This window comes from Poecile atricapillus, chromosome Z, assembly GCF_030490865.1.
Source record: "Poecile atricapillus isolate bPoeAtr1 chromosome Z, bPoeAtr1.hap1, whole genome shotgun sequence".
NCBI lineage: Eukaryota > Metazoa > Chordata > Aves > Passeriformes > Paridae > Poecile > Poecile atricapillus.
This window is the reverse complement of record NC_081289.1, coordinates 93,257,297-93,272,014: the sequence shown is the minus strand read 5'-3', so window position 1 is coordinate 93,272,014 and position 14,718 is coordinate 93,257,297. Positions and strand designations below refer to the sequence as shown.

General features: G+C 39.6%; 1 protein-coding gene across 6 annotated transcripts in view; it reads right to left on the bottom strand.

Moving 5' to 3' along the window:
• The window catches only part of ECPAS (Ecm29 proteasome adaptor and scaffold), a 61,782-nt gene that overhangs the window by 17,719 nt on the left and 29,345 nt on the right, over window positions 1–14,718 (bottom strand). For all 6 annotated transcript variants that reach the window (XM_058864616.1, XM_058864618.1, XM_058864615.1 and 3 more), the window contains 12 exons: window positions 14,427–14,518; window positions 12,229–12,363; window positions 10,079–10,244; window positions 9,493–9,665; window positions 8,926–9,027; window positions 6,983–7,106; window positions 5,929–6,074; window positions 4,819–4,873; window positions 3,989–4,103; window positions 2,995–3,060; window positions 2,631–2,748; window positions 720–887 (listed from right to left, as the gene is read on the bottom strand). In XM_058864616.1, the coding sequence (XP_058720599.1) occupies window positions 720–887; window positions 2,631–2,748; window positions 2,995–3,060; window positions 3,989–4,103; window positions 4,819–4,873; window positions 5,929–6,074; window positions 6,983–7,106; window positions 8,926–9,027; window positions 9,493–9,665; window positions 10,079–10,244; window positions 12,229–12,363; window positions 14,427–14,518 (1,460 nt within the window). The remainder of the gene's footprint in view (window positions 1–719; window positions 888–2,630; window positions 2,749–2,994; window positions 3,061–3,988; window positions 4,104–4,818; window positions 4,874–5,928; window positions 6,075–6,982; window positions 7,107–8,925; window positions 9,028–9,492; window positions 9,666–10,078; window positions 10,245–12,228; window positions 12,364–14,426; window positions 14,519–14,718) is intronic.

Here is a 14,718-nt window from a genome sequence, read left to right as displayed (position 1 = left end):
AATGCTTGCCAGTGCTGTGCAAACTTTCTCCAACTGTGCTTTAGACATGCCTTTCTCTGCACTGCTTGAGTGTTTAAAATTGTGAAAGATGCAACAAGAGAAGTCCCCTAAGGCCTTTATAGCTGAGCTGTTAAAATGCAACACCAAACATGTATTACTTAAGAAACAGTTGTGCTTTGATGAGGGATCAGAGTGAATGACTTCACATTAAGATCAGCTTTCCTAGAAGAAAAAAATGCAAACCCATTTCCAAGCCTTGAAGAACCAGAGCAAAGGCATCTTATGAAAATCACTTATTCCTGAAATACACCTGGGAGGAGTTCTCCTCAAACTGATAGAGCAGCCTCCAACCATGGGCTTCCTCCCACTTGAAAAATGAGGAACTATATTTAAATGCTCTTCCTTCAGGAAGGCATCTTAGGCTGTAAGGATTCCTGAAAAGCTTCTCATAAGCAATATCAAAGTGGAAAGACCCCATTTTAAGTAAAATGCTGGCTGCACAAACAAGGTCTGCAATATCCTTTCATACATGACAGACAGTGCAAAACCTCTGCACAAGCTCCAAGCTCATACATGGATACAAACACCTCCTTGTTAGTGCAATACCTCACCCCTTTCTGCATTGCCCCTCCTCTCACAAAATGCATCTGTCCCACAAGGATCTCCAGTTGCTGCTGGCTGGTAACAAAGCCCCTCACCGCACTTTGCCAGTCACTCACCATGGACTTGTCAGTGACCAGCGCATTCCAAATGCTGGTCATTGCCTGTCGAATGCCCAGGTTGGGGTCAAACTGGTAACGGTAGAGCCGGGGAAGAAGCTGGGGCAGAAATGGAGCCAGTTGCTCTCCAGCCTTGGCAGCTATGACATTGAAACCAAAAGCTGCTCCCTGAAATGACAACAAAATAGTATTTGTTCAGTTATTGCTCATGGGCACACCACAGTCAGGGTCAAAGATGACTGACATGGTTCAGATTTAGACCAAATCAAAAGGTCTAGAATGGTCTAGAATTAGCCCATCCTCACTGCTACAGTACCACAGTCATCTCAAGCATACAATCACACTCAGCACACAACATATTACTTCAAACTTTCTTTCAACCTTTATTTCAAGATACTAATTGATCTTATTTGCACAAGTAGTACTGGTGAATTAAAACTATGAAGATTTAAATACGTTCTTCCAGAAGAGACTCCTTCTGGGAAAAACTGGTGAGGCTAAACCATTGCTTCCTTGCAACTCTGCTGTGATTTAGAAGAATTAGAATAACTTAGGAATTGAAAAACTAAAAACTAAACAACTCCACCTTATTTCTAAAACCTGAAGTTTCTGGAGATTATAATTCTGCATCTGTCCATATTTACTTTAAACTAAAGTATTCTTCTATGATCTTTCCTTTCTCCAACTCTGTCAGTACCACTGTCACTTCTAATACAGTGGAAATGATGCTTGCCTGTGAAGTCCCACAGGATTTGGCAGGATAGCCCAAGAAGAAATTACTCAGTGAAGGCAATGCAGTGACTGCATGTAATGACTGTATGTTTTCTGACTTGCAGTGTCAAAACCTGCCACTCAAACCCCCACACTAGGGACTTCACAGACAGGATGTGCTGTTTGGGTTAATCTTGAAAACAGCAATAAAGACACATTTTCAGTTAGGAACACTGCCATGAAGAGCAAGAAGTTGCAGAAAGTGTAAGGAAAAGCAAGGCATTGCCTCCAAGGCCCTAAAGAGCATACTCTCTTTAGCTCTTGTGGGGGCCTTTTAGAGCACAGATTTCCAGATGTCCTCTTCAACTTAAAAAATTCTGCAAATTCTTCAAATGCCAAAGCTCAACCCAGACTTTCTGAGTGGATTTTCTTGACTCACCCTGGCTGGAGAATTTCCACAAGGGTCAGGAACCTAACTATTGCTCTTGCGTTTTTGAAGTCACAGTGCTGAGGGAGGTTTGAGAGATGCGCTGAATTGTCAAACTGATCAGAGCTAAAGCTGGGACTTGTTTTTTGCACTAAGTGGTGTTATCAGAGACTCAAAACAAGTTCTTCCATGCTTCTGTAAAGCCACTGAAGAGTCCCCATGTCAAAGCTCTGAATAGTACACCTGAATCTTCAAACTTATGCTGCTCCTTTTTCCCCTGGAAGTAGATCCAACCATATTTTGGCTTTACTAAATCTCCCAGCTGCTTTAAAATATCAAAACTTGAGTTAAGAAGGGATGCTTTTGAAAAGAGTGCTTTTTAGCAACTTGCTGATTACTTTTTGCTCTGCTTCCTTGGATAACAAAGATCACTTTCCTGGCATCCAAAAATTCATCCTGTTTTCAAAACACTATCACTGTCTGAGCACATTAAGGACCATCTTTCTAAGCACACTCAAAAAAATAAAAGGTTGTCAGTTGATTCAGAGGGGAATGTAAGATTATATGAACACTCTGAAACCAAAGTTATGTTATAATAATTTCAAGTAATCCTGAATTTTTTTCTCAGCTTGCTAAATTTGCCTTGGACTGATACCAAACCATCAACACCTTCCACATGCAGTTCTCATAAAACATATTAACCAGGAATAGCAAAATGGATTTTTGTTTTCAGAGCTGACAGTGGGAATGGAAGTATGAAAGCAAAGCATTACCTTCCGAGAATTCCACATGGCATGATGGTTGGCCAGATTCATGAATTTGTACACAAGGTCTGGCTGATTGAGGTCACTAGCCAGCGAACAAAGCTCTTTGTAGGTAGAAAGACCTTGACTTTGAAAAGCAGAAGGGAAATCAGTGTTACTATTTTTAGGAAGACAAGTGCTACAACACCTCAAAGCTATTTTCAATTCACATCCTAAAGCAGGCAGAGAAAGGTGAATAATGCATTTGTATTACACAGAAATAATTATGGTAACTTAGAGAACAAGAAGGAATAAAAGGTCAGGAAGCAGGTTTTTTAGGGAATTCTCTTTCAGCACTGACTGCATCTCTGTCAGAGACTATCAGTAAACTTACCCATCTGGGGTTTTACTCAGACCTCCCTGAAATACCACAGTTTCTCCAGTCATCTCATGTTTGGCTCTGATAGAAAAGAAGTCCCGTATTAGTGCTACCAAACTCTACAGTTGAATACACTGCATACTATAGAAGAATTTTGCTTTATTAACTCAGGAACTTCACTTTTTTCCCAGGTCCAATCCCACAAAAAACACGTGGGCAAAGCTACACACGCTGCAAGGAATGTCATTCACCTGTATCACATGCAATGTTAAGGAGACACTGCAGCAAGTGAGAGTTTTGCTGTGCAAAGGTACAGAGTCAAAATACTGAATGATGACTTTTTAGTTCTGTTCAAACGGACAGAAAATCTGGACAGCAAATCTCTACTTCAAAATTAAAAAATACCATTTCCATTTATCTTACTTCTTCCTGCTTACCACCACAGAATCCCTACACTCCAAGCCTAGGTTTTTATCATTCAGTGGTCAAACCTACACCAGATTAGACAGGACAAGTCTATTAAAGAACATTTCCAATACTGACCAACATGATCTCTAGCCATGAGTCTTGTAAGACCAGCAATTTTCATACTAAAGCTGACAAGTGACAATTAACAACACTTCCCTAGTAAAGGGTGCTTTTCAACACCAGCAAGTCACCACTTCTGCAACATTCACAATGTGCAGAGCTGCTGCGAGTGGTCATTGTTCTCTGTAATTATACAATGCAGCTAGTAGCAAAACTAACCAAATCCCAACTCATTCGAACCACTTGAATCAGGACTGACACATTATTTTGAAGCTTTGTTGAATGGAACAAAACCAAAATGACTTACTCACAAAATACCCTAAGCTGATTAAAGAAATGTTTCAGTTTGACTCTCTGTGAATGGATATTTGCTTGCCCTTGGTCCCAAAACATCTCTTTCCAGAGAAAGAAGGCACATTTTTATTCCCACCAGACACATAACTCAAGAGTACTCCCGCACTGTGTTCCAAGTTCACGGTACCTTTTCCCAGTCATAAGGGTATCAACGAGCGTAGTGACTAGCTCTTGCTGATCCTGTTCACTTCCTAGTTCATATATCAGCCCAAGACCTTTTGAAGCAACATCTTGACTAAGCTCTGCAAGAGATTTCACCAAGCAAAATTCAAGATAGGCATGTAACTAAGCAGTACACAAATTTCAAAAGTAGCAAAGACAGCTCTGGGCTGCACCTCACAGCTTTCTATTTAAGTGCAAATCTAGTGTGTCACGACATAGATTTTGCAATTTGTTCTGAAGACATAAACCCCTTCAAATTAGGTTATATCTTCACATAATTATTGTTACTGCAAGATTTGAAAGAGCAGTAAGAGTTCTAAGAGCCATAGGTATTCTGACGTGCACATGATATCATTCGTGGTACTACTCTCCTCAGCTTCAGTGACCTTTTCTTAAGTTGCCGGTTGTCACTCTTTCCACTAGCTGCCAAGGGTGGAACTGTAAGCCAAAACGTGCTAGCTTGAAGAGGTCTCAGAGTTTCTGTCCATACAGAACTCTGTGATATACATCCTGCTGCCCAAAACAGAGCAGAAGTAACACCACTTCTTCTACTACAGTCTGAAGGGACAAACGCAGTGCGCTTTTTAGCCAAACACAAAAAACAGCTGTACTTCTTATCTCCGCACATGATGCCAAGAAAAGAAACCATTCCTATTAACATAAGAAATGTGAAGTTTCTACAGTCGTCTTTTAATTATGACAAGAGTGTAGTTGACTCTCTGCCTGTTGAAAGATTCCCTCTAATCTGCTGAATGCCCATAAAAAGACACAACTCTAAGATGTAACCGTACTTACCATCACTATCTGACAGAATTGAAACAAATGCACTTTGAATATCCTTGAGATGAGACTGTAAGATGAGAAAAAAGGATATTATTTTGGATCCTTGGTTTGGTCTCCAGGCAAGTTTCTAATGGATAAACAGAGTCTACTGTATCAATGGAGTTTCCCATTTGAGCTACACTTAGGACAAGAACTGCCCTTATTTCCAGACAGGCAAGTAGCAGCCTGACTGGCATTCACAGAAGATAACAGTTAGTTGTCCAACTCACCATGTGCCATTACTAAAGCACATGTTTTATTTTTCTTGTTTAATATAAGGCAGCAATGCATCATAAATCTGGCTTGCAGCTAGATGGGGCTTTCTTCATTCCCAAAATGATGAGTTTTGCGACCTGCCTTCAATGTGCACTGTTTAGATGAGTGCAGTATGACAATGTTTTATATATAAAAGCTTACATTTGCAAAGCAGCTTGTCCCAAAGCTCTTTATCAATACCTGGAGTACAAAATAGTTATTTGGTCTCATCACAATCCACAGTACCTCTATGCAGATAGAGGACATTTTGGTTGGGAATGTTTTATTTAATCCTTGTATAGGACTTTTCACATCTCTCATTACGGACAAATAATTTAAATATAAAGTTCATAAAGCTTACCAAAAATACACAGTACATGAAGCACATCATAACTGCTCCTAGGTACCAAGATAAACACTGTGAAACAAATAAGTTCTGTTCTCCTTCTTCTTCCCCTCCAAGATCTTTCCTAAATATTTTCCCAATATATACTGGGGAAACACTATACAGATCCACTAAGCACTATACAGATACCAAACTCTTCTTCCAAAGGGAAGATATAGTGCTACTTCATCTTACAACAGCTATTTACACTGAGCTTACTCTGACTGGGATGCAAGTCAGATGTTGACAAACACCCTTGTTCATCTGCCAGATAGTCTGCTCCTCTAGAAACAAAAGATGTCTCAAAAAGACCTCAGGAAGGACTGTACCAGCATGGGGAGAAAAGATGCAACAGAAGTGAAATGGGAAGGAAGGGACAGAAACAAGATGAGAAGCAAAAATAGGGACAAGGAGCCAGTGTTAGGAAAAGGCATATTTCTTACCTTAATTGCTTTGTGGGTGCTCAGTTTCTTCACCAATGACAGAAGCCAGATGCAAGCTGCCTGCCTAACATGTGGGTTGGGACTGATGATGTGCTTGTTCAAAATAAGGTCTAGGACCCAGGGCACCACATCATTCACTTTTAAACCTATATGAAAAAAATAAAGGTGGAGGGGAGGAACTTTGAGAACCATCCACATCCATTTTAATGAAGATAATGAAAAACCTAATGAACTCAAGATTACTTAGGTGACACATTAATCTCTGCTTATTTAGGAAGTCACTGGAGTCACTGGGAGAGTAATAATTGTAGAATAAATAGTAGAAATACAGAATCCTCCTAATGCTTCATGTATATCTTTCAGAGCCTGTGACCAAGAAGAGGTACCATTTACATTGCCTAAGACTCAGGGCAAAACTTAGTTTTTTGTTAGGACTCTGAATTTCTGGTGCAATTTCTACCACATGGTCAGCTTTGTGTACACTACCCATCTAAGACAACTCTAACAAAATTAAAACATGTGTTTACAGGTTCGAGACTCATATTTACAGTTGCCTGATTTGAAGCTAGCCTTTTACCACACTTGTACTTCAGTGGGTACAGAATCTTAGTCCTTAAATAGAATTTCTGCATTTACTGCACATACATTTCACTCAATTGTAGTTGTGAGTTGTAACTTGGAAGTTATTGGGAAACACTTGCAATTTGATTTTATAACCCTATTTTTCTGTTCAGGCTTCAAAATTGTATTTTAAAAGATTTGTGTATTGAAAACCCAAAACTAATTCAACAGGGCAAACAAAAATGGAAAAATTGCAAACAAATACAGAGTCAAGTGGCAGTGAATTACATAAGAAGCTATTTAAGCAGCCCATGAATAAAATCTGCCCTCTGGACAGATGGACATGAAGAGGTAAAACAACCTGTATATAACCACAAACACAAAACCTCTGTTGAACGTTCTGTTATAAACCAAACACCATAGAAATTAAGCTTGGAGCCAAGTATCAGTCCAGATATTTCTCAAACCAGCCACATACATTAGGAAGGCCTACCTGAAGGAGGGATATATTCCTCCTCCGTAACTGTCCATGCATCCCGTGCAGCCACTGAGCTGGTTCCAACAGCAGCACTGGTAATAGCTTCACCAACAGTGAACTGCAGCTCTATCTGTTTGACCTAAAATATACGTCAGAGCTTCCATCACTGACAGTACTAACTAAGCACACACCAAAACTTCTGGCACTTCATCCATAAGACGACAGCCTTTTCCCAGTCCCAATGTTCAGCACCAATTTACAAGATCACTTTTCTGGTGAGACTTTTCTGAGACTATGTGGCACCTCAGACCCAATGAAGTTGACGGAAAATGAGGCAATGCCAAACTGTCTGAATTGAATGATAAAAGCTAAAGTTTCCACATTTTTTGAAGCATACCTTTGACAAAGTCTTTACTAATTGTCTTTGACTAGTCTTTGACTAGTCTTTACTAGTCTCTGCAGAAGCTCAACTTGGTGAAAAGAAAGAATTCAATAGAACGAAAACAAAACAAAGTTACAATGATGCTGATAGTGATTAGTGGAAATTACTATGGCTTTACTGTATTGGAGTATTGAAAGAGTCTCCTGTAATTCCATCCAGAACCTGATCTCTTAAAAGATGCAGAAACCTGTTTTTCACCTTAAAAGAATTCAGATAGTACTTGTTTTGCTTCACTGTCCTCCTTACACTATTCTCTGAGCCTTCAGGAATAGGATATGCTACTTTCTTGTCAGTACTTATGATGAATCTTATGTTGTAAGAACTGGTTTTTGTAACTACCAAGTACCTTCAAGAAAGCTTTCATTATGCTCTAGAAGCACAAAAATGCTTAGGCTCTTGGAGAATTAAGCCTTTAGCTTCCTGCAATCTAAGATAAACAAGTTTTTTTCAAGTACACCTTTTATAAAGTTGTAATGTCCCTATGCAGTTACAGGAGAAAAACAGCATTCAGAAACATCTTTTAGTGTTTGGGTACACAGTATTCTCAGCATCCTTAGTATTCTAAGTATAGTATAGGAGAAGTCGTTAATGGCTTCAAACTGAGAGTAGGCTTAGATGAACTATAAGGAAGAAATTCTTTACTGTGAAAGTGGTGAGGCACTGGAAGAGGTCAGCCATAGATGCCCCAACCCTGGCAGTGTTCACAGTCAGGATAGATTGGGCTTTGAGCAACTTAGTCTAGAGTGAAGTGTCCCTGCCCACATCAGAGGGGTTGGAACTAGATCATCTTTAAGGTCCCTTCCAACCCAAACCATTCTATAACTCTATGGTTCTTGATTGTTTGATCACATCAGAATTGGAGGACTCAGCAAAGCACACCTGTCTGATACTCAACAGCCACTTCTACAATGCAAAATCCTCTGTCAGTATCAGCAGGGAAGAAAGGTAAAACAAGCTGTAAATGAAGGACACTAAAAAAGCTCCTTTGATTTAATTTCATTATCTGGCAGATTGCAGTATGTATAGAAGCTCTGAAGTACTGTGAAAGAATGCAGTGCACTTCAGTTATGTATTTAGATGGACAAGAGACACATGTATTCCTATAAACTTCTAATTCAAGTGAGTTGTATTAGCTGACATAGCTCAGAGGTATTTATATTACCTACCCTCAGGGTATTTTTGAAAGCCAAAGTACAGGTCTAAGGCTTCATTAATATAAGCTCTGGAGATTTTATACATACAGTGCACAAAAAAAATCCATAAGCCCCCTGAAAGGGAATGAGTATTTGTCTCAGACTGAGGCAGACACCTGGACTAGCAAGTTTTTAAACTGTGGCATAAAACCTTTTACCATCCTCAAGTCTACCTCTGCTCTCTATTTCAAAGCAGTTCTAAAAAACCCAGAGGCACTATTACAGAAAGTCAACTCACTTTGTAAATCTGGCTCTAGAGTACATAAAAAGCATCCAAGAGAAATTACTGTAGTATAAAGGATAATACATTGATAGTGTCTCACCTCCACAGAATCCATTAAACCCTGCAGCAGTAGTTTCTGATGGGGAAAATCTTCATCTCCCACTGGGAAGTAACCTAATGTTTGTATTGCTCGTTCCTTCATCTTAAATACAAACAAAAAATAACACCATCATATTACCTTCCTGTAAGTCCAGAAGATGCACTTTAAAGCCACTCTCACCCTTGCTGAAATTTCACTCAAGGTATCAGATGTACATGCAAGCCGCTTATTAGATCAATTAGTCCATCTCTTTTCCAAAGTAGATCAGAAAAAATCCCTGTTACCTCTGAGGATTATGTACAGGTAAAAGAAGATACTCCCATTTTTCTCTAATTAAAATTAAGACCATTCATATTTTCATCTCTTAAGCCGCTAGTTATGACTACAGAAGGTAAAAGTGATTAGTGCTAAAAAACATTAGAAAGACCCTGACCCTACCCAATTCACTAAAGCCAACAAAAAGCTTAATTCCTTTAAAAGATGAGACTGAGTTTGGCAGGTAATACATATACTTAGTGAGCATTCAAGGAATGAACATGAATCCTAAGAGCACTAAAAAAATCTTGCCTTATTTGTTTCCTTGCTGGAAGGGATTCGGGCCAGTAAATTCTCAACAAGCTGCAACTTCGTAAATCCTGTTCCTTCATTGGGGATTGGCAAGGGCCCATTCCTGCCAATCTCCCCAAGAGCCATACAAGCACCCACCACAAGGAACGGAGAGGTACTATCCAGAAAAGAACCTACAGAGAAAAGCAAAATGGGATGACTCAGCTTTTGTACTATTATTTTTTAGCAGTGGGCAGGCATCTGTATTTTACCCATTCGAGAAGCAAAGCATTAATCTCCTCTACAGCTGGTAGGAAGCATTATGTTAGAATAAAAAGGAAATGAAAGGAGACATTGAGAGGAATCTAGACAATGACACCACTCCTGGTTGTGCTGTGCTGGTCTGCAAGTTACAAAGTCCACCTAGGCTTTGTTGAAATGTCCATACATCCAATCAGATTACATTCTTACAGGCTGTAAATTCTATCACAAAAATTGAACTCAAGATTACACTATCTATGGGCTGAGTATCTCAGAAAAATCCTCAGCTTGGGGTGGATTAAAAAAACAACTGTTACATGCAGCAAAGTCTTAGGCAGGAAGTTACCTATTGTCTCTGTTGTCGCCTTTATAAGTTGTTCTTGTTCCGGCATGACTGAAGTGTTTTGTTGTTCTATGTCATGTAGCTCCATTGTTCTGATTTTCCCTTTGGCCAAGTACCTTCCTACTGTAAATCCCAAAGCCAACAAGGATCCATGTTGGACCTCCGGGCTCTACAGACAACACCAACAGTGCAAAAAATCTCATTTTCAAAATAAGTAACACTTTGCACAAAGCACTGATTTAAACACATATATGGACAAGCCAGATCAGAAGGCACCCTGAAGAATGAAAAGCTCTAACATATAATAAAAAACCAGAGAGTTTGATATTGTTAGTGCTCTCTGATGAATGGAGTTCTTTAAGATTAATTAACAAAACTTAAAACAGATCTAGGAGGACAGATTAGGAATTTATCACCAGCACTCACATTCCCTTTGGTAGCTAGACTTAAAATACCCCAAAATGACAAGTGTACATTGTCACTACATAAAAACCAGACAGACTAAGGGGACAAAATGCTTTGGTAAAAAGCAGTAGAGGGTTAATTGCTCTACATTTGCATGGCTAAGCATGAGAACTTGGCCTATGGTGAAGGGATTGCCTTTAAAGTTTGGCAGGCCACAAATCCTGAAACCTAAATAATACAATTAAATGTCAAGAACACCAATTTCTCCAATGCTGATTTGGTGCTAGAACTACTTAATGACCATGTTTGTTCCTACAAGTGAATTCTACCAAAGGGATTTTGTGGAGAAACAAGGCTGTGAGACTCAAATGCTAACTAACTGAAAAAAAAAACACCCCAACAAACGGAAGAATGCAAGGGCTTAAACTTGGATTATTTCATACCTCTTGTTTTTTAACACTACAAATGTTGCACCGGTGCTATTGTGCTGCCAAAATGGAATCCTCAACCTAGTCTGGCCAGCAGGGACTGTTCCTTGATGTGGTCTGACTGCAGCACAGCCAGCAGAAGATGGATCCTTCCCCCATCTCCACTTTATTTATCCATTCACACCACAGTCCTTACTGCGACACCAGGATCACCACCACCACTAAGCTGCACAAGTGCTTTTGTACAGTATCAGCAAGTCAGAACACTACCTGACTCAGACTCACAAAGGCATGAGAACACTCTGCTCTTTTTTTCTTTTCACAGTTCACATGGGTGAGTGGGGCTGAAAGCAGCACTCTGAAAGTGGGGGGGTTGGGACCCATCTATACTGGCTTCATGACAGCAGGAGCTGTGCCCTGCACAAAACTGAGCAATGACACGGCTTTGGCCCACAGGTAGAGCTTTCACAGATTCAAAATCATGTTTGTTTACTACAACATAAAGCAATCAGCACTTCTTGTCAGCCTGTTACCTGCAATGTAAAATGGTGGCCCTTTAAGTCCTTTAGAGAGATGGATAAAAAGCCATTTTGGGGAAACAGAAATGAGAAATGCTACTCCTTTCCCCCCCACCCCAGGATTCAATACACACAGCACAGAAACCAGACCAATTTGTTTTCAGGACTCCTTTTCTATGCTTACAGTGGCAAAATGGAAAAATAAGGAAAAGGGAGGGGCGAAAGGAGCTGCTGGAGAAGGGAAGGCAGGCAAGTCCAGCATGTTAAGACACAGTTGTGGAGGGCTGCTGAGCAGTCCACATGAGGCAAGAGGGAAGAAGACACAGACCTAACACAGCACAAGATGCCGAGGCAGTGAGGAGCCAGGAGGCAACTATGGCTCAGGAGTAGATGAACTGAACATTTAACAAGTTAAAAATTTTCTTGGTTCTGTGGGTGCTCAGGAATAAGGAACTGGTAAACAGTTTGAGGTAGGTAGTGTGATCCATTACCACTCAATGGGATGTGGCTATGTAGCTGGCTAAAACTGGTTAAATAAATGACAGTGCTTTGCTTAGGTCATGCCTCCACGAAATCCTCCTACTGACCTTTACAACTTCAGGGATTAATTTATTTAAAATCTGTTGCACTAACCTACAACAACAACAACAACAACGAATCCTTTCTCACCCTCCAACTGGAAGTCAGTTAGTTAATTTTACACCCAGATTAAGGTTAATACCTCCTGGACACATGGTGAGATTCAAATATCCTATCAGTTACATGACATGAGAAAGAAAAGAAGACAAAGGAAGGTAGTTACATGGTTGTCTTTTGTCATCTTGATCAGCTGCTCCAAGGATGCCTTAAGCTCATCTCCAGACATGGTAGACAGCACTACAGAATAAAACAGGGCTGCAAGCTCACGCATCTCCTCTTTGTTAGTGTTCATCAGGTTCTGTAAGAGTTTAAAGAAAAAACAAACCATGAAATACAGAAGCAGCTTCTTACCCAGTCTGTCCATAAAGAGCTTCAATATACAAATACAATTGTCATGGAGATAGATATATAGTTCTTAATGCAGAAAGCACTCTTTCTTTTGAAACCAACAGCATTATTACTTAATAAGAAAGAGAGCCATCAATTCAACAAAGCATTCATTACACACTGAGCATTTTGGAGAAAGACCACTAGGCACAAGAGGGCCACCCCACCAGTCCTGTGTCAAAACATGCAGATCAAATTCTTGGCTAAATTTTGTCCTCAGCTAAGAGCTTCCAGGTTTTGCATTCATACTGGGCTAAAAAAACCCACGCCCTAAGCCACTACTTCCCTGAGCTGCTAGAGACTTCCACACCCTTCTTATTAATCAAAGGCAAAAAAACACTCAAGAGGGTTAACCATTCAAAGCCAACCATGACAAAAAAAAAGTGCCCAGGAAATCACAGTTCTCAAAGCAAAAATACCCAATTTGTATTTGAGATCTTGTATTGTCTAAGTAAGTTAATAAAATTTTAATTTTGGAAGCTTCGTGTAATTTGTTATGACATAATCTTACCTCTACCAGCAATTTAATATATAATGCAACACACTCCCATGAAAAATTCATACCCAAATCTTCGAGTGCCTTAGGCCACCACAAAGAAACCAAAATGAGCCATGCAAACATACAAGAGTCTTGAAATGTAATGTTAACTTCAACGTAGCATCAGATCACATATCTGACTTCTAACAAACCCCTCAACTTGTTCGTTTCACTTGACAAAAACACATGAAATATGATTTACAACACTATTTCTGAAACTCGGTACTATCAAGAACTACCCCTAGAAGCCTATTTCTGGAAATGAACACTAGGCGAAGGACAAAGAAGGACATTCTACAAATGGAGGAATACTGAAAAGGGGAATGTTTTTAAGTATTTTAAGTATTCTCCTGCACAGTTCATACCTGCACGTAAACGAGAAGTGATAACCTGTATAAAGTGAAATGCAGCACAGAATCAGCAGGAGAAACTATTAGTACACATTCTAACATTTTTTAACCTTGACTAAGTATTTGTTTCTGTCATACTGCCCCAGTGAAAGCAATGGCAACCTGTGACACATTCAAAAATCCCAGATTTTTTGAGGCAAATCATGAAAAAGCAGAGTTGCCTGAGAAAAGAATCTATGGAAAGCAGAATTCTCTTTGGTTTATTCCCAGGCAGACTCCAGTGTATGGTATTTTTTTTGTCTGGGGCTAATAAATAGGAAAAACAACATCTCCACAGAAAGGTCTCTGAAACAACTAGGGATGTAAGCAATCTCATTTTCTAAGAAGTCATTCACATCTTCCCCCTGAAACATTCACACTGTCAAAAATGTGCAGAAATTTGTCCTCAGTTTTCTTCTGCAGAGAAAAAAATTGATGACCATACCAACAGATAGATGACACACTACCCAGAACATATAAGTGAATGAACAAAGACAGCCTTGTCAAGGCTATATCACCAGTGAAAACCCAGTACATCTTAACACTCAAACATGACCAACCACTCACAATTTGGTTTCCAAGACGCTTCATCACCTATCATAGAAGAACTCATCCAATTCCATGACCACACTCTAATGGTTGCCCTTGCCATCTGCAGCCTAGTCCTTTATCTCCTGACACTCATACTTACTGAAAAGCTGTCATCAAGCACAGTCGATGCACAGGAAATTGAGCTTGTCTGAACAATCCTGCCAGCCATAGTACTAATCACACTTGCCCTTCCATCCCTACAAATCCTGTACATAATAGACAAAATCAATGAACTCAACCTAGCCCTAAAAGCCATTAGCCATCAATGATACTGAACCTATGAATACACTGACTTCGAAGATCTCACATTCTACTCCTACATACATACAAAAAAAATTTTCGCATCCTGGGACATATAACGTACTCTCTTTCACCATGGGAAATGTACCAGATTTTGCTACCACCAAATTCCATCCACCCCCCAAAAACACACCAGAAAAGAAGTTTTTACAATACCTTAATCCAATCCATTTTGTCTACAAATCTGGTGGCTAGTTTTTCTGGATACACTGAAACAACTTCTAGAAGACAATACATGACTGGCAAACCTAAATAATAATTAAAGAACCAGATTATTTAGTAACTCCAGTATTTGACAACGTAACATTCAGTGCTAAAAAGAGGTAAAAAAGCATCAGGCATTTATTTGCAATTCACTAGGAACAACAAACAATACAGAATAACGGGTATAATATTTCTCAGATATATTATGGAAACTAATAAAAGCAGCTACTCTAGTAGCAATTTG